The sequence below is a fragment of the Spea bombifrons genome, chromosome 3, assembly GCF_027358695.1.
Source record: "Spea bombifrons isolate aSpeBom1 chromosome 3, aSpeBom1.2.pri, whole genome shotgun sequence".
NCBI classification, from domain to species: domain Eukaryota; kingdom Metazoa; phylum Chordata; class Amphibia; order Anura; family Pelobatidae; genus Spea; species Spea bombifrons.
In genome coordinates this window covers 525,803-549,649 of record NC_071089.1, presented here as the reverse complement: position 1 = coordinate 549,649, position 23,847 = coordinate 525,803, and the positions used below count along the sequence as shown (strand labels likewise).

The 23,847-nt window shown below is 47.0% G+C and overlaps 1 protein-coding gene across 2 annotated transcripts in view; it reads left to right on the top strand.

Annotated features, from left to right (window-relative positions):
• The window catches only part of TTBK1 (tau tubulin kinase 1), a 49,484-nt gene extending 29,057 nt beyond the window's left edge, over positions 1-20,427 (top strand). For both annotated transcript variants that reach the window (XM_053460601.1, XM_053460602.1), the window contains 6 exons: positions 118-272; positions 378-597; positions 991-1,163; positions 4,641-5,181; positions 17,764-19,238; positions 19,682-20,427. In XM_053460601.1, the coding sequence (XP_053316576.1) occupies positions 118-272; positions 378-597; positions 991-1,163; positions 4,641-5,181; positions 17,764-19,238; positions 19,682-20,105 (2,988 nt within the window). In that variant the 3' untranslated portion in view covers positions 20,106-20,427. The remainder of the gene's footprint in view (positions 1-117; positions 273-377; positions 598-990; positions 1,164-4,640; positions 5,182-17,763; positions 19,239-19,681) is intronic.
• The last annotated feature ends 3,420 nt before the right edge of the window (positions 20,428-23,847 follow it).

Genomic DNA, 23,847 nt, shown 5'->3' with positions numbered 1-23,847 from the left:
AATCCATTAGTATTTTTACTGGAAGCTGAACGCATCTCGTGCCGGTGCCGGCCGTGTGCATGGGGATGTATGTAGCATGTAGTTGGCATGTTCTACGTCTGACTTTGTCTCCTGCAGATGATCATGTCGGTATTTGAGAGCAGCATGAAGGAACGAGGGATCACAGAGAATGAGGCCTTTGACTGGGAGAAAGGAGGGACAGACATCTTGCTGTCCACCAGCACATCCACCCCGCCGCAGCAGAACACCCGGCAAACGGCCGCCATGTTTGGGTGAGTCATGTGGAGATAAGTCATGTGACTACAGGCTGCCACGGGCTACGTTAGGGTTATTGGCACCTTCAGGGTTTGATTTCGTGAACGTTTTTACCCCCCCAGGGTGGTTAACGTGACCCCGGTGCCCGGTGACCTGTTGCGGGAGAATACTGAAGATGTCCTGCAGGGGGAGCATCTGAGTGACCAGGAGAATGCCCCTCCGGTGCTCCCAGGCCGACCAGCTGATCTCACCGGCCAAGTGCCCAACGCGGGATTTAATGACACAGAAATATGGGAGGAAACAGATGTGAATCGTAACAAGCTCAGGATCAGCATTAGCAAGGTGCCGGGACCCCCCCCCCCGCATGAACCCCCGAGCGCCCCCAAATCCCTAACTCCTTCTGTATGAAGATCCCCAAATCCCTAACTCTAGTATGTGGATCCCTCCATGCCCCTGACCCCCAGTTCACTAAACCCCCTGCTGTATGAGGGTCCCCCCTCCGTCACTGACCCCAAATCTCTAACCCCTGCAGTATAAGGGTCCCCACAAACCCCCAAATCACTAACTCATGCAGTACAAGTATCGCTCTGCCACTGACCCCCAACTCACTAAACCCACTGCCACTGAGCCCTTCCACCCACTGTCCGCCCCAAGAGCAGTTTGCCCTCCGGCTGCCCAGAAATGGGGGGCTTCATTGTTGTGGCTGTGTCGACGGCTTGTTCTCTGTCCTTGCAGACACAGTGCCTGATGGAGGAGGATCACAGTCGCGGAGGGTGTCCCAGCTCCCCGGTCCGGGCTCCTCCAGAGTCCCCCACAACCCAGGCTCGTTCCTTGCGCTACCGGCGCGTCAACAGCCCAGAGTCTGATCGCCTGTCAACCGCAGACAGACCGGAATTGCCAGAAAGGAGGTAAGACGGCCGCGTGAACGATATACGTCGGGGCGAAATTCTGTGAAATGATTCAGGTGCGGTAGGTTTACCTCCTGAACTCTGAACGGGGGCGCAGCACCGCTCCACACCGCACCTCTCCACACTGCATAGCACCGCTCCGCACCGCACCGCTCCACACCGCACCGCTCCACACTGCATAGCACTGCTCCGCACCGCGCACCCACCTGTGTAACTTTATTCAGAGACCGGCTTCCTGCCAGAGCTGGTCCCTGAGGCAACGTCTGCTTCGGAAGCGGAGGGAAAAACAAGCTCTGGGCCCCTCAAGTGCACCCCTCACCTTGTGGCACCTGGGCAGCTGCCCCATGGACAAGGGTGAGCCTAGGGTTAGTGGTGCCTGGGTGCATTACGTCGGCTGCTCCCCTCCCCAGTAACTATAACACACACCAACAGGCGGGCTCCTTCATGCTAACACCATAAGCCTGCACATACGTAACAATTCCGATATTTAATCCCTCTGTCGTTTAACGTGCTTTCCATTCACTTCCGTTCATTAACTGTTGTGAGACTTACTGGTCTGTATTCAACAGACTCTTTCCTCCCAGCAGCGACTGCTTAACTAATTCACTTAATAAAAGATTCTAATATATTCCAATCATCAGCAAAATGTGGCCACCGTTTCTAGGGTCAGACCAACGTGTTAAAGAGAGAAAATATTCTCCTTGAACGTTACGCCCAGCACTGTATACAGTAATATAACCCCCAGCTCTGTATACAGTAATATAACCCCCCAGCGCTGTATACAGTAATATAACCCCCAGCACTGTATACAGTAATATAACCCCCAGCGCTGTATACAGTAATATAACCCCAGCACTGTATACAGTAATATAACCCCCAGTGCTGTATACAGTGATATAACCCCCTGGCACTGTATACAGTAATAACCCCCAGCGCTGTATACAGTAATAACCTCTTCGGCGCCGTATACAGTAATAACCTCCCCAGTGCCGTATACAGTAATATAACCCCCCTGCGCTGTATACAGTAATATAACCCCCAGTGCTGTATACAGTAATAACCCCCCAGCGCTGTATACAGTAATATAACCCCCCGGCACTGTATACAGTAATATAACCCCCCAGCACTGTATACAGTAATATAACCCCCCAGCGCTGTATACAGTAATATAACCCCCGGCGCTGTATACAGTAATATAACCCCTGGCGCTGCATACAGTAAGATACCCCTGTATACTATACAGGCCAGAGAGTATATAATATGAGGAATATACAGGATATAACAGGTTATAAGGACGGGATTAGTTATACGGCCGGAGAGTGTATAATATATAATATGAGGAATATACAGGGATATAACGGGTTATAAGGACGGGATTAGTTATACAGCCGGAGAGTATATAATATATAATATGAGGAATATACAGGATATAACGGGTTATAAGGACGGGATTAGTTATACGGCCGGAGAGTATATAATATGAGGAATATACAGGGATATATAACGGGTTATAAGGACGGGATTAGTTATACGGGGGAGAGTATATAATATATAATATGAGGAATATACAGGATATAACGGGTTATAAGGACGGGATTAGTTATACGGCCAGAGAGTATATAATATATAGTATGAGGAATATACAGGGATATAACGGGTTATAAGGACGGGATTAGTTATACGGGGGAGAGTATATAATATATAATATGAGGAATATACTGGATATAACGGGTAATAAGGACAGGATTAGTTATACGGCCGGAGAGTATATAATATATAATATGAGGAATATACAGGATATAACGGGTTATAAGGACGGGATTAGTTATACGGCCGGAGAGTATATAATATATATAATATGAGGAATATACAGGATATAACGGGTTATAAGGACGGGATTAGTTATACGGCCGGAGAGTATATAATATATAATATGAGGAATATACAGGGATATAACGGGTTATAAGGATGGGATTAGTTATATGGCCGGAGAGTATATAATATGAGGAATATACAGGATATAACGGGTTATAAGGACGGGATTAGTTATACGGGGGAGAGTATATAATATATAATATGAGGCATATACAGGGATATGACTGGATTAGTTATACGGGCCGGAGAGTATATAATATATAATATGAGGAATATACAGGATATAACGGGTTATAAGGACGGGATTAGTTATACGGCCGGAGAGTATATAATATATAATATGAGGAATATACAGGGATATTGTTGGTTGAAATAATGGTCGAATTCTCCTCAGAAAGAGTTTCCTTTAATTAGATCATGCGCATAATCGAGACAAGGCACACAACACACAAAAGTCGAAGCGTTGTCTAATTACACATTAAGATTACATGGTTTATATAGCATCTTATCTACTTCTAATAGCATGCTTCTTTCTGATTGGTTACTTTTCAAGCAGGTTACACCTCTTTAAGCTGCATAATTAAGAATGGCCTAGACTTGACCCTTTGCACATATATATATAGAACAACATAGAGTAGGCGTGTTGGCGGGAACTCACCCATATATCATAGACTAGACATTCCCTGCTTTCTTATGTCTTTGTCAGGAATAATATTTACGATAACATAAACATTTTTCTAACAGATATAACGGGTTATAAGGACGAGATTAGTTATACGGGCCGGAGAGTATATAATATATAATATGAGGAATATACAGGGATATAACGGGTTATAAGGACGGGATTAGTTATACGGCCGGAGAGTATATAATATATAATATGAGGAATATACAGGGATAAAACGGGTTATAAGGACGGGATTAGTTATATGGCCGGAGAGTATATAATATATAATATGAGGAATATACAGGATATAACGGGTTATAAGGACGGGATTAGTTATACGGGGGAGAGTATATAATATATAATATGAGGAATATACAGGGATATAACGGGTTATAAGGACGGGATTAGTTATACGGGGGAGAGTATATAAAATATATAATATGAGGAATATACAGGATATAACGGGTTATAAGGACGGGATTAGTTATACGGGGGAGAGTATATAATATATAATATGAGGAATATACAGGGATATAACGGGTTATAAGGATGGGATTAGTTATACGGCCGGAGAGTATATAATATATAATATGAGGAATATACGGGGATATAACGGGTTATAAGGACGGGATTAGTTATACGGGCGGAGAGTATATAATATATAATATGAGGAATATACAGGATATAACGGGTTATAAGGACGGGATTAGTTATACGGCCGGAGAGTATATAATATATAATATATAATATGAGGCATATACAGGGATATGACTGGATTAGTTATACGGGCGGAGAGTATATAATATATAATATGAGGCATATACAGGGATATGACTGGATTAGTTATACGGGCCGGAGAGTATGTATCTTCCTAGTTTTCCTCACAAACGAAGTCTTCCTTCTCTTTATTCTTTTCTTTCTCGCTTTCTCATCAGGTCCCGGATTGACCTCCCTGCCTCCCCGTCTCGCCAGGCCTGCTCCTCACAGCCGGCTCAGATGTTGTCCATTGAGACGGGACCAGCTGACCGCCAAGCCAGCGGTCGCATGGAGGTTTCTGCTTCAGTGGAACATGAAGCTTTGAGCAATGCCTTCCGCTCTGTGCCTCTAGCGGAAGAGGAAGACTTTGATAGCAAGGAATGGGTGATCATCGACAAGGAAACCGAGCTCAAGGACTTCCATCCTGGTGCAGAACCCAGCACCTCCGGCACCACAGATGAGGAGCCTGAGGAGCTGCGACCCCTGGAAGATGGGGAAGAGAGACGGAGGCCTAGCGGAGCAGAGGCTGCGGTGAGGCCTAAGGTGCATGAGGCCAGGTCTCGGGCTATGCAGACTGTAGCTGAAGAGGAGACCTCCTCTAGGAATGAGGGTCCCGACTGCCGACCGGATCCTCCTCCTGGAAGCCCCTCGCACTCGCATTCTACGTCAGCAGCTCGACAGCGGAGACGAGAGTCGGATCCCATCGGGCCTCAGAGACCGGTAAGACCCGGGGTTTGGACACGTGGGCAGCCACAGGCACGGTATAGACACGCGGCACACGCGGCCACCGCACCCGTTTCCCATTAACTAACAGATGGATTTCCCCTTAAAAACCAAGGGATAAAGGGAGGAGCAGTATATACCACCCAAGTGGCACTGTTTAGTTTGTCCAGTTCCTCTTACAAACCCCTGATGCCCCCTCCCTCCCCTGATGCCCCTCTTTTCTAGGAGGTCAGAATGTTTGCTGGGTATGAGGGTATCGCAGGGTTCTACTGCCCTAAAATTCCTGATAATGTGTATAGAAACAGCAGGAAACGGCTTTATAAAGTAAAAGGGGTAAATAAAACCCATTGTTCTTCTAAATACCCCATGAATTACACAAATATCCCCGCCCCAGACACCCCTTTAACCACACCCACAAAGACAAAATCGCCCCTCTCTGGCCTTTTGGAATGCTGGGAGATGTAGTTATATGATGATAGGAATGGTTACAGGGAATGGTATTGAAAGTAATGAGAGGTTGTATAGAAGGTTATTGGGAGGAATATGAGGGGTTCTATGGAGTAATAGGAGTGGTGAGAGTTAGTAATGAGATGGGTTATGTGTAAGGGTATGGGGAATAGTAGGAGAGCGTGAAGGGGTAATATGAAGGGCTGTAGGGAGTAATGGGAGGGGTTATAGGGAGTAATAGGAGTGTTTAGAGTGAGTAATAAGAGGGGGTTATGTGTAAGGGTATGGGGAGTAATAGGAGAGGGTGAAGAGCGGTAATAGGTGTTATAGGGAGTAATGGGAGGGGTTATGAGTAATGGGGGGTTATATGAGTAATAGGAGGGGTTATGGGGAGTAGTGGGTGGGGTTATATGGAGTAGTGGGAGGGGTTATATTATGTCCGAGCAATGAGACCCCTGGCAGCAGTCTGGGCTCTGAGTTTCTGATGCTAATTGCAGGTAATCCGTGTAAAATGTAAATACCGAATCCCATCACTCCGGCAGATCCCGGCACTTGGTTCATGTGTGTCGCGTGTACAGTATGCATGATCATAGCACATACGATGAGATCCTGTCTGGAGTGTGTGTGACGTCATTTTTTTGGGAGGATTTCTGTTCCTTTAGGTAACTTCCTCTTGGTAACGCTCTCGTTAACGCGTCGGCAGGTGGCTGACAGATCCCACCACGCTTCATCCATTTCTCTACACATTAATGGCAACACGAAAAGCAAATCTGTCACCTGATCCTTTCACAAAACATAAGTCATTCAGCTTCTGTGGCAACAACCTATCTCTGCCTGCTTTTGGGTCAGGTGACAATTAAGTGTTCCCGGCAAAAATTAGAGGGAAGAGTTTGGACTTTGGGCGGCACTAAGACGGATGTCTCTAACGCTGCATTTAGGTACGAGGGGCCGGAGCAGCCCCTGAAGGGGCAGGTGTAATATTGGGCGCATGTCCTAGAGGCTGGTTGTAAAGTGATGTGACCCCACGTTTAGTGACCGGCAGTGTCCTCGCGGTACAGATCGTGGGGCTGAATTTGCTCGCCTGTCCTCGTCAGAACCTTGTAAAGTGCTTTATTGTTCTGTGTCCGGGCGTCTGGCCGCAGCGGTGGGGAGGGCGCGAGGCCCCGTGCTTAGGGGTCCTCCCCGAAGAAGCTAGACGCACGAAGCCGCTCTCAGCCTTGCCTGACTCCTTTCCCTCCGCTCTTCTTGATGTTTTTCAGCTGGAGGAGGACAGGCTCTCCCAGCACCCCTTGCCGAGATACAGCCCCCTCCGCAGACTGGCGTCCTCCGTCTTCTCATCCTCTACCATGGAGACGGAGCATTACCCTCACCCCACCGGCACCTTCATCCAGCGCAGCCGCTCGGCGGAGAGCAGTCCGGTACGCCTGCCCCACCGCCGACATCCACCGCTGCAATCGGGCAACCACAGACTGATGCCCTCCGTCCTGCGCATCTCCCGCTCCCAGCTCCAGCAGGTGTGGGCACGCTTCACCCACAAGACATAGCGGGGCAGGGTCTGCCACGGGGGCCACGAAGAGGCGGTGAGGGCTTCACAACACTACTCGCAATACGGCTGGGGCGCGCCTCCGTGATGTCTCTGCGGCACGTGTGGAGGACATGCCACGAAGCGTTTACCCCGTCGCCTTGTTCTGCGCTGGTCCGAGCAGCGATCGCATGCACCAAATGTTGGTTTATTATGGAAATGCACCCAAATTCACTTACCGGCATGCCGTGGGGACCCCCTGCCTCCAGGAGCCACTCCGGCCTCTGTCTGTGCCGGCTGCCCCCCTCTTCCTCTGTGCCGGCTGCCCCCCCTCTTCCTCTGTGCCGGCTGCCCCCTCTCTTCCTCTGTGCCAGCTGCCCCCTCTCTTCCTCTGTGCTGGCTGCCCCCTCTTACTTTTGTAAGTAATCGGGTGATCGGGTCTGCGCTGGGACGGAATAATACCCTCGGAATAATACCAGCAAATTGAGGCTTTTTATTGTGGAAAATCTCATTAATCAAATGGTTTTTGGGGTCCGGAGCTGCACCCAGACCTGGCATATTCACAGAGGAGGGTCTGCGTCTCACTTTGGGGCAGCCCCTTGTCCTTCACCCCCGCAGAGGGACTGTCACGCAGAGACAGGGCGCACGTCACCATCACGCGCTGCTCGTGCCCGGGAGCCCCCTCTCTGTACAGCACCGTTATCGCTTCTGTTTGTTATCTGCGTTTTTAACCAAAATTTCTGAGGATTAAGAAAACGTTGTGGAAACCGAAAAGGAACCCAAATGCACATATTTAACCCGAAAGAGAAATGCAATGCGGCTAAAAACCTGCGAAAAATGCAAAAAAGAGGAGTCTTCTCTCGGTTACTGGTCTCTGCGAGACCCCCTGCACTGCAGAGACGCTATGAGAGACACACGTACCGATACCGACCCCGGTATCACGTCCCTTTAACCCCTTCATTGACAGAGCTATGTGCCCTCCTAGCACTTGAAGGGTTAAACGCATTATGTGCTTAAAAGGAAAACGTACTGCTGACGGAGGGCTGAGCCCTGCCGTGTTACCCCGCGTGTTACCCCGCGTATAGTGATGCTGAGTATTACAGAGAAGACTGGGTACTGAAATACGTGCATGAACTGGTAGGGGGTACCTATAAATATACCCCTCCCCATACACCCCTCCCTATAACCCCTCTTATTACCCCATATACCCCTCCCAATAACCCCTCTTATTACTCTATATACCCCTCCCTATAACCCCTCTAATTAATCCATATACCCCTCTTATTACCCCATATACCCCTCCCCATAACCCCTCTTATTACCCCATATACCAGGACAAACTATTTTTGCTAGAAAATGGAGCAATAAAGCTGAAAGTACCAAAGTCACGAACCCGTTACACGTATGTTGGGAGCGGTGCGGTCCTTTTACTCCTATATGTAGCAGAAATTAAACGGGAGATACTCAGCACTGTTATATGGTGTACTGCGGGGGGAGGGGTTTGTGGTTTAATGCCCGGCTGTGACCCCGGGAGGGGCGAGCGGTATCTGCCCCCACCCCGGCTGTGCTGCTGATGTAGATTATGGGGTAATCTGTGACCCTGCAGACCAATAAGGCTCGGAAATTATCACATGATCACAAAAATAATCGATTCCCCCCCAGATCTGCCTGCCCACGGAATGCGGGTGGCGTGTCACGCTGCGGTATGGTGAGTGCGAGTGGCCTGTCACGCTGCGGTATGGTGAGTGCGAGGGGCCTGTCACGCTGCGGTATGGCGAGTGCGAGCGGCCTGTCACGCTGCGGTATGGCAAGTGCGAGGGGCCTGTCACGCTGCGGTATGGCAAGTGCGAGTGGCCTGTCACGCTGCGGTATGGCGAGTGCGAGCGGCCTGTCACGCTGCGGTATGGCGAGTGCGAGGGGCCTGTCACCCTGCGGTATGGCGAGTGCGAGGGGCCTGTCACGCTGCGGTATGGCGAGTGCGAGGGGCCTGTCACGCTGCTGTATGGCGAGTGCGAGCGGCCTGTCACGATGCGGTATGGCGAGTGCGAGGGGCCTGTCACGCTGCGGTATGGCGAGTGCGAGTGGCCTGTCACGCTGCGGTATGGCGAGTGCGAGGGGCCTGTCACGCTGCGGTATGGCTAGTGCGAGTGGCCTGTCACGCTGCGGTATGGCGAGTGCGAGGGGCATGTCACGCTGCGGTATGGCAAGTGCGAGGGGCCTGTCACGCTGCGGTATGGCGAGTGCGAGGGGCCTGTCACGCTGCGGTATGGCGAGTGCGAGGGGCCTGTCACGCTGCGGTATGGCGAGTGCGAGGGGCCTGTCACGCTGCGGTATGACGAGTGCGAGCGGCCTGTCACGCTGCGGTATGGCGAGTGCGAGCGGCCTGTCACGCTGCGGTATGGCGAGTGCGAGCGGCCTGTCACGCTGCGGTATGGCGAGTGCGAGTGGCCTGTCACGCTGCGGTATGGCGAGTGCGAGGGGCCTGTCACGCTGCGGTATGGCGAGTGCGAGGGGCCTGTCATGCTGCGGTATGGCGAGTGCGAGGGGCCTGTCATGCTGCGGTATGGCGAGTGCGAGCGGCCTGTCACGCTGCGGTATGGCGAGTGCGAGTGGCGTGTCATGGCGAGTGTGAGTAGCGTGTCACTCTGTGTTATGGCGAGTGGCGAGTGTGAGTGGCGTGTCACGCTGCGTTATGGCGAATGTGAGTGGCGTGTCACGCTGTGTTATGGCGAGTGTGAGTGGCGTGTCATGCTGTGTTATGGCGAGTGGCGTGTTATGGTGAATGTGAGTGGCGTGTCACGCTGTGTTATGGCGAGTGTGAGTGGCGTGTCATGCTGTGTTATGGCGAGTGGTGTGTTATGGCGAATGTGAGTGGCGTGTCACGCTGTGGTATGGTGAGTGTGAGTGGCGTGTCACGCTGTGGTATGGTTCTCAGTCACTGGGCGTTTTGTGAGTGTTTAGCGTGTTGCCTATGGGCATACCAGGGAACTTCCAGGCTGCTCTCCGGAGCCCCTCCTCTTCGGGTAGGCCAATGGCATTGGTGGGCGGGGCTCTTTGTATTGGAATGGGGGTGGGAGGGGAAGCGGCCATCGGCCGGCAGCGTGCACCATACTGTGTAAATATACGTAGCGCTTGTGTCACGCCGCGGAGGGATGTATGTAGCATGCGCCGGCCTCTGAACACGTACTGTACCCAATCCGACACTTGAAGTACCAAACGTTAAGGATCTTCCGGGGTCTTCCGAGGGGTCTGTGCCTTTTATAAACGTTATTATTATTATCCAGACAATCGGAGGAGCGCGTGGGATTCACAAATCCTATTAAACATGTCAAGCAGACGTATCCGTGTCTTCTTTGTGAATGGTGAACGTGAGTGCGTGACCCCGCCCAATCCCTGCGACTCCGCCCAAACCATGTGTGTGCTCTGTGACTCTGACTGTACTATGTGTGTGCTCTCTGTGAGTCCGCCCCATCACTTTGTGCTCTCTGTGACTCCGCCCCATCACTTTGTGCTCTCTGTGACTCCGCCCAAGCGATCAATCTATCAGGAATAAGGATTAGCGAGCTGTGCGACCTCTCGTGTCTCCCGTGGAGGGATCTCTTCTCAGACCCCCGTGCGTTACGGGCACCTTTTACCTAGCGACTTTCTGCAGAATCATCCCAGGGGCGTGGCCAGGGGCGTGGTTTTATAATTTGGAATAAAATATGTTTTTGAATTTTGTTCATTAGAGAGAAAGGAAACAGAAAATTAAAGAAATGAAAAACTAGAGCGGGGAGAGATAAAGAGAAAGGAGATGAGAGAGAAAGAAGAGGAACAAGAGAAAAGGGAGAAATGAGGAGAGAGAGACAAGAAACAGATGAGGAAAGGAGAGCAGAGAAAGAGGAGGGGCGATAGATGAGTGAAAAAAGAAGGGAAGAGAGAAAGAATCGAGAAAATTGAGAGACAAGACAAGTGGGAGACAGACACTCACGCTAACGCGCGCCCAGAGGCACTCACGCTCACCGGCGCCCAGAGGCACTCACGCTCACTCATCTCACGCTGAAAGTTGCGCTGCGAACCTGCCGATTCTCCACATTTCTGTGGTAGTTGATACTGGGCCAGGATCTATAAACTCTGACCCAATGAATTAAATAGAAAGTCGTGGATTTAGTGGCCACCGTGGCTTGTCTGTCATTACTCTCTTGAGTCTGAGTGGTCTGCGTCTCGTTCTCTGCGCGCGGCTGGCCCACTGCAGAAAAAACTTGGACACCCCTGCCATAGAGTATAAAATATATAATATGAGGAATATACAGGGATATAACGGGTTATAAGGACGGGATTAGTTATACGGGGGGAGAGTATATTATATATAATATGAGGAATATACAGGGATATATAACGGGTTATAAGGACGGGATTAGTTATACGGCCGGAGAGTATATAATATATAATATGAGGAATATACAGGATATAACGGGTTATAAGGACGGGATTAGTTATAAGGCCGGAGAGTATATAATATATAATATGAGGACTATACAGGAATATAAGGGGTTATAAGGACGGGATTAGTTATACGGGCCGGAGAGTATATAATATATAATATGAGGAATATACAGGGATATAACGGGTTATAAGGACGGGATTAGTTATACGGCCGGAGAGTATATAATATATAATATGAGGAATATACAGGGATATAACGGGTTATAAGGACGGGATTAGTTATAACGGGGGAGAGTATATAATATATAATATGAGGAATATACAGGGATATAACGGGTTATAAGGACGGGATTAGTTATACGGCCGGAGAGTGTATAATATATAATATGAGGAATATACAGGATATAACGGGTTATAAGGACGGGATTAATTATACAGCCGGAGAGTATATAATATATAATATGAGGAATATACAGGGATATAAGAGGTTATAAGGACGGGATTAGTTATACGGCCGGAGAGTATATAATATATAATATGAGGAATATACAGGATATAACGGGTTATAAGGACGGGATTAGTTATACGGCCGGAGAGTATATAATATATAATATGAGGAATATACAGGATATAACGGGTTATAAGGACGGGATTAGTTATACGGCCGGAGAGTATATAATATATAATATGAGGAATATACAGGATATAACGGGTTATAAGGACGGGATTAGTTATACGGGGGGAGAGTATATAATATATAATATGAGGAATATACAGGATATAACGGGTTATAAGGACGGGATTAGTTATATGGCCGGAGAGTATATAATATATAATATGAGGAATATACAGTGATATAACGGGTTATAAGGACGGGATTAGTTATACGGGCCGGAGAATATATAATATATAATATGAGGAATATACAGGGATATAACGAGTTATAAGGATGGGGTTAGTTATACGGCCGGAGAGTATATAATATATAATATGAGGAATATACAGGATATAACGGGTTATAAGGACGGGATTAGTTATACGGCCGGAGAGTATATAATATATAATATGAGGAATATACAGGATATAACGGGTTATAAGGACGGGATTAGTTATACGGCCGGAGAGTATATAATATATAATATGAGGAATATACAGGATATAACGGGTTATAAGGACGGGGTTAGTTATACGGGGGGAGAGTATATAATATATAATATGAGGAATATACAGGGATATAACGGGTTATAAGGACGGGATTATTTATACGGCCGGAGAGTATATAATATATAATATGAGGAATAAACAGGGATATTACGGGTTATAAGGGCAGGATTAGTTATACGGACGGAGAGTATATAATATATAATATGAGGAATATACAGGGATATAACGGGTTATAAGGACGGGATTAGTTATACGGCGGAGAGTATATAATATATAATATGAGGAATATACAGGATATAACGGGTTATAAGGATGGGATTAGTTATACGGCCGGAGAGTATATAATATATAATATGAGGAATATACAGGATATAACGGGTTATAAGGACGGGGTTAGTTATACGGGGGGAGAGTATATAATATATAATATGAGGAATATACAGGGATATAACGGGTTATAAGGACGGGATTATTTATACGGCCGGAGAGTATATAATATATAATATGAGGAATAAACAGGGATATTACGGGTTATAAGGGCAGGATTAGTTATACGGACGGAGAGTATATAATATATAATATGAGGAATATACAGGGATATAACGGGTTATAAGGACGGGATTAGTTATACGGCGGAGAGTATATAATATATAATATGAGGAATATACAGGATATAACGGGTTATAAGGATGGGATTAGTTATACGGCCGGAGAGTATATAATATATAATATGAGGAATATACAGGATATAATGGGTTATAAGGACGGGATTAGTTATACGGGGGAGAGTATATAATATATAATATGAGGAATATACAGGGATATAACGGGTTATAAGGACGGGATTAGTTATACGGCCGGAGAGTATATAATATATAATATGAGGAATATACAGGATATAACGGGTTATAAGGACGGGATTAGTTATACGGCCGGAGAGTATATAATATATAATATGAGGAATATACAGGGATATAACGGGTTATAAGGACGGGATTAGTTATACGGGGGGAGAGTATATTATATATAATATGAGGAATATACAGGATATAACGGGTTATAAGGACGGGATTAGTTATACGGCCGGAGAGTATATAATATATAATATGAGGAATATACAGGATATAACGGGTTATAAGGACGGGGTTAGTTATACGGGGGAGAGTATATAATATATAATATGAGGAATATACAGGGATATAACGGGTTATAAGGACGGGATTAGTTATACGCCCGGAGAGTATATAATATATAATATGAGGAATATACAGGGATATAACGGGTTATAAGGACGGGATTAGTTATACGGCCGGAGAGTATATAATATATAATATGAGGAATATACAGGGATATAACGGGTTATAAGGACGGGATTAGTTATACGGCCGCAGAGTATATAATATATAATATGAGGAATATACAGGATATAACGGGTTATAAGGACAGGATTAGTTATACGGGGGAGAGTATATAATATATAATATGAGGAATATACAGGATATAACGGGTTATAAGGACGGGATTAGTTATACTCCCGGAGAGTATATAATATGAGGAATATACAGGGATATAACGGGTTATAAGGACAGGATTAGTTATATGGCCAGAGAGTATATAATATATAATATGAGGAATATACAGGGATATAACCGCATATAAGGATGGGATTAGTTATACGGCCGGAGAGAATATAATATATAATATGAGGAATATACAGGGATATAACGGGTTATAAGGACGGGATTAGTTATACGGGCCGGAGAGTATATAATATATAATATGAGGAATATACAGGGATATAACGGGTTATAAGGACGGGATTAGTTATACGGCGGAGAGTATATAATATATAATATGAGGAATATACAGGATATAACGGGTTATAAGGATGGGATTAGTTATACGGCGGAGAGTATATAATATATAATATGAGGAATATACAGGGATATAACGGGTTATAAGGACGGGATTAGTTATACGGCGGAGAGTATATAATATATAATATGAGGAATATACAGGATATAACGGGTTATAAGGACGGGATTAGTTATACGGGGGAGAGTATATAATATATAATATGGGAATATACAGGGATATAACGGGTTATAAGGACGGGATTAGTTATACGGCCGGAGAGTATATAATATATAATATGAGGAATATACAGGATATAACGGGTTATAAGGACGGGATTAGTTATACGGCCGGAGAGTATATAATATGAGGAATATACAGGGATATAACGGGTTATAAGGACGGGATTAGTTATACGGGGGGAGAGTATATTATATATAATATGAGGAATATACAGGATATAACGGGTTATAAGGACGGGATTAGTTATACGGCCGGAGAGTATATAATATATAATATGAGGAATATACAGGATATAACGGGTTATAAGGACGGGGTTAGTTATACGGGGGAGAGTATATAATATATAATATGAGGAATATACAGGGATATAACGGGTTATAAGGACGGGATTAGTTATACGCCCGGAGAGTATATAATATATAATATGAGGAATATACAGGGATATAACGGGTTATAAGGACGGGATTAGTTATACGGCCGGAGAGTATATAATATATAATATGAGGAATATACAGGGATATAACGGGTTATATGGACGGGATTAGTTATACGGGAGGAGAGTATATAATATATAATATGAGGAATATACAGGATATAACGGGTTATAAGGACGGGATTAGTTATACGGCCGGAGAGTATATAATATATAATGTGAGGAATATACAGGGATATAACGGGTTATAAGGACGGGATTAGTTATACTCCCGGAGAGTATATAATATGAGGAATATACAGGGATATAACGGGTTATAAGGATGGGATTAGTTATATGGCCGGAGAGTATATAATATGAGGAATATACAGGGATATAACCGCAAATAAGGATGGGATTAGTTATACGGCCGGAGAGAATATAATATATAATATGAGGAATATACAGGGATATAACGGGTTATAAGGACAGGATTAGTTATACGGGCCGGAGAGTATATAATATATAATATGAGGAATATACAGGATATAACGGGTTATAAGGACGAGATTAGTTATACGGCCAGAGAGTATATAATATATTATGAGGAATATACAGGATATAACGGGTTATAAGGACGGGATTAGTTATACGGGCCAGAGAGTATATAATATGAGGAATATACAGGATATAACGGGTTATAAGGACGGGATTAGTTATACGGCCGGAGAGTATATAATATGAGGAATATACAGGATATTGTTGGGGTAAATATCTGTAATTAATAAGTGCTTGATTAAGTTTGTGTGTATATATGTATGTATGATAGCTGCAAGCTACTTAGGGGGGAAGTAACAGGAAAGACAGCTGTAAGAAGATATCACACCTATACACTATGTAGAGAAGGAAGGAAATGCATCACCTGGAGATAGGCATGGGAAACATAGCAAGTCAATAACATCACACGGTGGGGTCTTGGGAACACAGGACAGGGACCTCATTTACACATCAATAGAGAAATCCCTTAAAAAGACATTGTAGAAACACACAGGGGGAGACTGGATTGGAGAGTCTCACCCTTGGCACATCACCCACACAGCATACACACTTAGCAGCAGATATTAGATAGATGGGATGTTTGTGGTTGGTATGAATGATTGTCATCTGTATATCACTGTAACTCTGGTTTTGTCTTTGCTGTAGCATTAATCTGGGCAGATTCTAATTAAAGCTCTCTCTCTGGTAAGAATCTTGGGTTGGCTGTTTTATTGTAATATCAGGTAGAAAACCTTAGTAGAACTAGACATATATATTATCTGGAAAAGGGGATACGGTTATATGTTAGTTCTTGGAGGAGGTAACAAGGGGTATTACATTTATCATTAATACACAACGCAGAGCGGATTATTCTCCACGCATATCAATTGGTGGTATTGGTTTGAGAGAGGAGAAGTATATACAACAGATATAACGGGTAATAAGGATGGGATTAGTTATACGGCCGGAGAGTATCTAATATATAATATGAGGAATATACGGGATATAACGGGTAATAAGGATGGGATTAGTTATACGGCCGGAGAGTATATAATAAATAATATGAGGAATATACAGGATATAACGGGTTATAAGGACGGGATTAGTTATACGGGGGGAGAGTATATAATATATAATATGAAGAATATACAGGATATAACGGGTTATAAGGACGGGATTAGTTATACGGGGGGAGAGTATATAATATATAATATGAGAATATACAGGATATAACGGGTTATAAGGAGGGGATTAGTTATACAGGGGGAGCCTATATAATATATAATATGAGGAATATACTGGATATAACGGGTTATAAGGACGGGATTAGTTATACGGCCGGAGAGTATATAATATATAATATGAGGAATATACAGGGATATAACGGGTTATAAGGACGGGATTAGTTATACGGGGGGAGAGTATATAATATATAATATGAAGAATATACAGGATATAACGGGTTATAAGGACGGGATTAGTTATACGGGGGGAGAGTATATAATATATAATATGAGAATATACAGGATATAACGGGTTATAAGGACGGGATTAGTTATACGGCCGGAGAGTATATAATATATAATATGAGGAATATACAGGATATAACGGGTTATAAGGACGGGATTAGTTATACGGCCGGAGAGTATATAATATATAATATGAGGAATATACAGGGATATAACGGGTTATAAGGACGGTATTAGAAATCAGGGGCCATTTTGGAGTCAGTAAATAATTTTAACCCTTTATGAGGCACATTTGGAAATCACTTCAATGTGGGGTTTTTGGTTCCTCTGTATTACCGACAATGTGTTCCCAAAAAGGTTATGAATAAGGTACATTTGATATGATTAAAGAGGCTTTTCTACGAAACATTTGGTCATTCAGCTGCGCTTAGAAAGGTTTATAATCTGGCATTTAGTTATTAAGAGTTACATTTTATGTCGTGTTCTTTATTTTGATGTCACTGCAGGTCCTCAGCCTGAAGCATTTTGAACTGAATGGGATGCCCAAGGCGGTGCCTTTAAGCTTGCCTTACCAAGACTTTAAGAAGGACATATCCGATAGCAAGGAAATGCTGCGCGTCCCGCATCGGATAAAGCGGGTGGACTTCTGTAGCTTGGTCCTCCCCGCCATGCATGCCCCAGAGCCGCACATCATTGTCGGCAGGAAGGCTCCACAGGAGGAGGAGAAGGATGAAGAGGAAGAAGAGGCAGAGTTTTTGGGGGAGGACATAGATCTGCAGAGTGGGTCCAGCAGTGATGTGAGTCAGAAGAGCACTGAGCACAGTCAGGAAGGAGCTCCCTCCACTCTCCTTGCTGACGATCAGAAGGATTCAAGGGGTCGCGCCTCTACGGCAGAGAACGACCTAGAGTTAGAAGAGGGATCTAAGACATTAGTGCTCTTCTCACCCGGAGACGTGAAAAAGTCCCCAGTCACCAATGAGCTGATGGCAGAGGTCGACCTCGGGACTCTTGCTGCGCTAACGCCTCAAGCAGAGAGGCCTCAGCCGATGGGCAGCCAACTGGATGTATCCGAGCCAGGAACTTTATCTTCCATCCTGAAGTCAGAACCAAAACCAGTCGCCCCTGGGGCTGTCTCCTCCTCTCCCTTTACCAAAGTTGAACGCACATTTATTCATATCGCAGAAAAGACGCACTTGAACGTCATGTCTTCCACGGGGCAGTTAATAAGAATGGAAGAGCATTATGGCTCCGGGCAGTTTGAGGAGCCGATTATAGAGGAGGAGATGGAAGACCTTGAGCTGCTAAGAGAGAACGGGAGCATCAACTCTGCTGTGGAAGTAGGTGAGATTGACAGCTGCGCCTTGTCGGCCAGCAACGCAGAGCTCTGCACCGAGACTCAGGACCTGAAGGTTGTCAACGGAGCCGGTGAATCCAAAGGACAGCAAGATGACGAGATTGTAGAGGTTGTAGTGACACAGCATGAAAAGATTGTGAATGCCACCGATCGCCTTAAAGGATCTGAAGAGGGCACCAGCAAGTGCACAACCCGGCCCCCGGGGACACGCTTTAGAAGTCGTATCCCTGTGTTTTTATCAGAAGAGGACACAGGCTCAGACCAGTCTATGTCACACTCTGCCAAAGAGAGATTCCAGAAGAGGACAAAGCAACTTGACCTGGCGCGTCTTGTGATGGAGAAGAGACAGATCCGTCTACAGAGGTTGGCATCGGCCGGTTCATCTTCTGCTTCTTCCAGTGATGAGAGAAGGAGAGCTTCGGAGACCCTCTCAACCACCGGGTCTGAGGAAGACACAGATGACTCCACACCCAAGAAGACTGGAAAGGAGAAAGCCATCTCTGCCAGAAACGTTGACTTACTGTCCAGTTCTAGAAGCAAAATTCCACGTCCAGTCACTCCTGTAAAAAGTATCCGCTCTGCAATTCCACCGGCGTCAACCGGCAGAGGACCTTCATCTACTTCGAGGTAAGAAACGTGCATGTGGGGTGCAACTCTTGGTACCTGATTTGTAACCAGGTCTCAGGAGGCTTTTCTTCCTCATCCGGGTCAAATAAAAGTGAATTATAACAAGCTGAAAAATATTTCTAGAATTTTGGGATCGGGCTGTGATAATTAGACCTCGTTATTTTAGTGTCAAAAACAGTTATATTATTAACTTGTGTCTAAAAGAACGGAGCTGGCAGTAATATTTGGAGGAGCATTGGCTCCCTGGCTCTCTCTTTCTTCATCTCATAGAATCTGACGGCAGATAAGTCCCATTCGGCTCGTCTATTCGCCCGTCTCTGACATTCTTTTCCCAGGTTTTGTGCCTGGATTCCATTTTTTCTTTATTCTCCACCCTTAACCCGTTATCTCTGAGCTTCAATACCATTTCCAACCCGTTTTCCATTCTCTTGTTTTGGGTGCAGGTACCACTTCTCGGGAGCTTCTCTTGCTGGAGTTACTGGCCTTTCCCCCGACCTTAAGCCCAAAGCTCTACATATGAGGCTCCCTCCGCTGTCAAGTCCAACTCCCGCTCGGAACAACGTGCGAAGGCTCAGCCATGGACCACCCAAGAGTCCGGTGGCTCCACCACGAACAGTCAGTGCTTCTCCTCGAAGCCAGTCACTTTCCAGAACCGAGAGTCCATCCCCCTCCAGGCAGCGAAGACCAGCTGCCACCAATCCACGGGCAAATCCCTCTCTCAAAATCCAGTCCCGAGCACAGGTCCCAGGAGAGGGCCCCACCACGCCAGCTGTTGTCAGGAGGGGTCAGAGGTTTAAGGTTCAAGTGCCAAGTCCAGCAACCAAACCACGGCAGGGAGGCAGCGGAGGAGGAGCTGAGGGCAGATAATGGAGCCAGCAGAGGAGGTTCTTGGGCTCAGGCCGGACGATTGTCACGCTTCGCTCAACACACTTTGAGAACAGATGCCCCAGTGGTGAACAGGGGGCCTAAACTCCTCCTGAGATTTGTGGGGGCACAGGGGCCATTATTCGATTCCCACAGGCCCAGTTTGGGTGGTGGAAGATCCCAGAGCTGCAGTTGCTTTCAGCTTTAAGCCAGGGTCACACGATAATAGTGAGTCCAGGCCTAGTATGCAAAATAAAGGAGCCCAGGTTCTACCACGGGGGCAACTCTGTGCATTAAAGCACCAACTATATACCCCAGGCAGAGGCGGGAGGGTATAACCCTGACCCGTGGGATAAAATTCCTTCTGTCCTCCATTTCACAGAAACTCAGCTCTTTGTTAGCTTGGCTTTTCCCCGATTTAAGGAGCAGCTGCCCCCGGATACATGGCAACTCCGGTACAACGAACACGTATGAAAGTAATCACATGTGTGTATGAAAGTAATAGCCCTCCCATATATATGTGTATGTATTGTGTGTATATATTTATACGCGTGTTTTTATATATATACACGTTACACACACACACACACGTGTATAATGATTAGGAGACCGGACGGAGCAGGACGGCCCCCGACAGACATTCATAGCTAGAGATGGCAAACCTCTCCCAGAATTTTAAAGTCTCAATACAGACGATCCTCAGACGGCACAGCGGGCACACGCCGGACGGGTACATGCCGGACGCGCACACGCCGGACGCGCACACGCCGGACGGGCACACCGGGCTCCGTCTCATCTGGGACCCGGTGCGCGCGTCGGTGAGTTGATGTCTGTAAACGTCACGTTTAGGTCCGTGGCCCCTGAGGCCGGTAGCGGTCATTTGGTGAATCACGCGGGGGGAACAAACCGTCAGGCTAACTTATTATTACCTTTTATTTATTGAGCGCCAACGGATTCCGCAGCGCTGTACAAAGTGGGGCAGTTAACGCACATAACAAATATACATCAATACATCAGGAGATGGGAACTCAGCCCGTGAGCTTACAATCTAAAGGGTTGGAGCGGTTTAGTGAGGGGCGGGGCTAACCACATCTATATAACTGTATGGAAAGGAGAGCTTCGGCCGGAGACCCCCAGAGAGTTCCCAGATATGGGGGGGATTGCATAAATTACACACAGAGTGACCTGGGGCAAAACTCTACCCGCAGGGCATCCGTGGAAACCAGTCGGATGTCCGCCCCGCGCTTCTTACACGTGGCCTACAAACCCTTGGAGTGCCGCACCGGGACATCACGAGACGCGTTTCACTTCCAATGAAGCCGTTCACCTCGTCGTGTCCGCCGCGCACACCCATCAATACGTTTCTTTTATAGGGCACTGTCAAATACCATGGCGCAGCACAAAGTCGGGGGCAAACCCTGGTGAAGGATCCGAAGACCTGGGCTGGTGGGGCGGCCGAAATGTTTACACTGTGCAGCTAGAATGTACACTCTCCCTCATCCACGGACTCGCGCCGTGTCCTCACACGCATGTCAGGGGGGCACAAACACGCAAAATGGTGGAGGCGGAGATGAACGCGCCCCGTGTAGCCGGGTGCGCTCTGGGTATAGAAACCGCTTCTTATTTCATGAGAAATTCCCAGCATATCGTTCAATAAAGCCTGCTACCCGAACCCCCGCGCCGCGTATTTACTCCGAGCAAAGAGTATGAGTGTGAGCGCAGCGTGTGTGATGAGTGCTGCTCAGTGTCGGGAGTGTGAGAGCAGCGTGTGTGATGGGTAAGGGTGCGTCTGTTAGTGTATGAGAGTGTTTTAGTGTATAGTGTTAGCATGAGTGTGTGTGTCAACACTTGATGTTAGAGTGTCAGGTGTTAGCCTAGGGTTAGAGGAGTGTGTGGTGCTAGCATGAGTGTGCGTGTCAGCACATGGTGTTAGAGCGAGTGTGCATGGTGTTAGAGAGTGAAAGTGTTGGTGTATGTGTGAGGGTATGGTGTCAGAGTGAGTGTGTGTTAATGCGTGGTGTTAGTGTGAGTATGTGTGTCAGTGTGTATGATGTGAAAGAGTGTGTATGCGTAAGGGTATGGTGTTAGAGTGAGTGTGAGTATGAGAGTTAAGAGGTGGGATCCGTGGCGTATTCGCCTTGGGTGCAGAACCAGAGCCCCCAGCTGCCCCTCCGGAGCCTAAGCCACTAAGCCACAGACTATGATCGGGGACGGTTTACAGGATAAAAATGAGAGAGACAGGGAGAGGAGAGACAGAGAGGGGATGGGATAGAGAGACGCGGAGAGAGGATTGGGGAGAGAAGAGAGAGGATTGGGGAGAGACGGGAGACTTCATTATGCTCCCCTTACACAGGGGCCACAGTCATACTGGGGCAGGAAGGGGCCCTCACCAAGCCTGGGCCACAGAGTGTGAAGCATACAATAGTCTAATATGTCTCTGTATCCTATAGCATTAACATTAACCCTTCACTGGAGCTAACCCTAAAAAAACTGCCCCAGACGTTACCCCTCCCCCCAGCAGACACGATGCGTTTCGGGGGGCAGCGTTCTCCTGGAATCCACCAACCTCGGACTCATCCATCGCTGCAGAGAACACGGTTCCCCTGCTCCAGAGCCCAGTTGAGGTGGCTTTACACCACTCCAGCCCCCGTTTGGCATTATACAAAGTGATCTGAGGCTTGTGTGCAGCTGCTCAGCCGTGGAAATGGATCTCATGAAGCCCCTGGTGCGTGAGTGTGTGTGATGTACAGGGTCTGTGAGTGTCTGCGCTCTGAGTGTGAGCGTGGTTGGTGAGTGTTGCGCACTGTGAGTATGCGCTCTGCCGCTTCGTGGCTGAGCTGCTTTTACTCCTAGACGCTCCCACTTCACAATAATACCCCTTACAGCGGCCCGGGGCAGATTTCCGTGGACTGGTTTGTGGTAAAGGTGGCCTCCTGTGACAGCGCCACGTTTAATGCGCTCTTCGGGACGACCCCCGTTGCGTCTCTCTCTGGAGACGGATGCCTATGGGCTGATTTTATACACCTGTCGGGAGAGGCTGAACACCCGGACAGAACATGCAGAGTGGGGCAATTAAACCTCCCCAGATGCCCTCCTATGACATTCAGTATCTTCAATCAGACAGTCAGGGGAAGTAGGCAGCTGAGGAAGGGCCCCTGGGGATCTCGGGGCCCTTTTGCTCTGCTTTGAGTCAGAGCCACGTCTGTGGGCCTGCGCTGCTGGTCACCTCGTTGTGTTTTCTCACCATGCGTCTTCTTGATCTAATTCCCTTAGCCCGGGGTAATGGAGGGCCAGAGAGTATCCTAGAACCCTGCTCCTGGTGTGATGGAGGGCCAGAGAGTAACCTAGAACCCTGCTCCTGGTGTGATGGAGGGCCAGACAGTAACCTAGAACCCTGACCCTGGTGTGATGGAGGGCCAGAGAATAACCTAGAACCCTGACCACGATGTAATGGAGTGCCAAATAGTAACCTAGGACCCGGACCCTTGCGTGCTGGAGGGCCAGACAGTAACCTAGAACCCTGACCCTGGTGTGATGGAGGGCCAGACAGTAACCTAGAACCCTGACCACGGTGTAATGGAGTGCCAAACAGTAACCTAGGACCCGGACCTCTGGTGTGATGGAGGGCCAGACAGTAACCTAGAACCCTGCCCCTGGTGTGATGGAATGTCAGACAGTAACGTAGAACAATGACCCTGGTGTGATGGAGTGCCAAACAGTAACCTAGAACAATGACCCTGGTGTG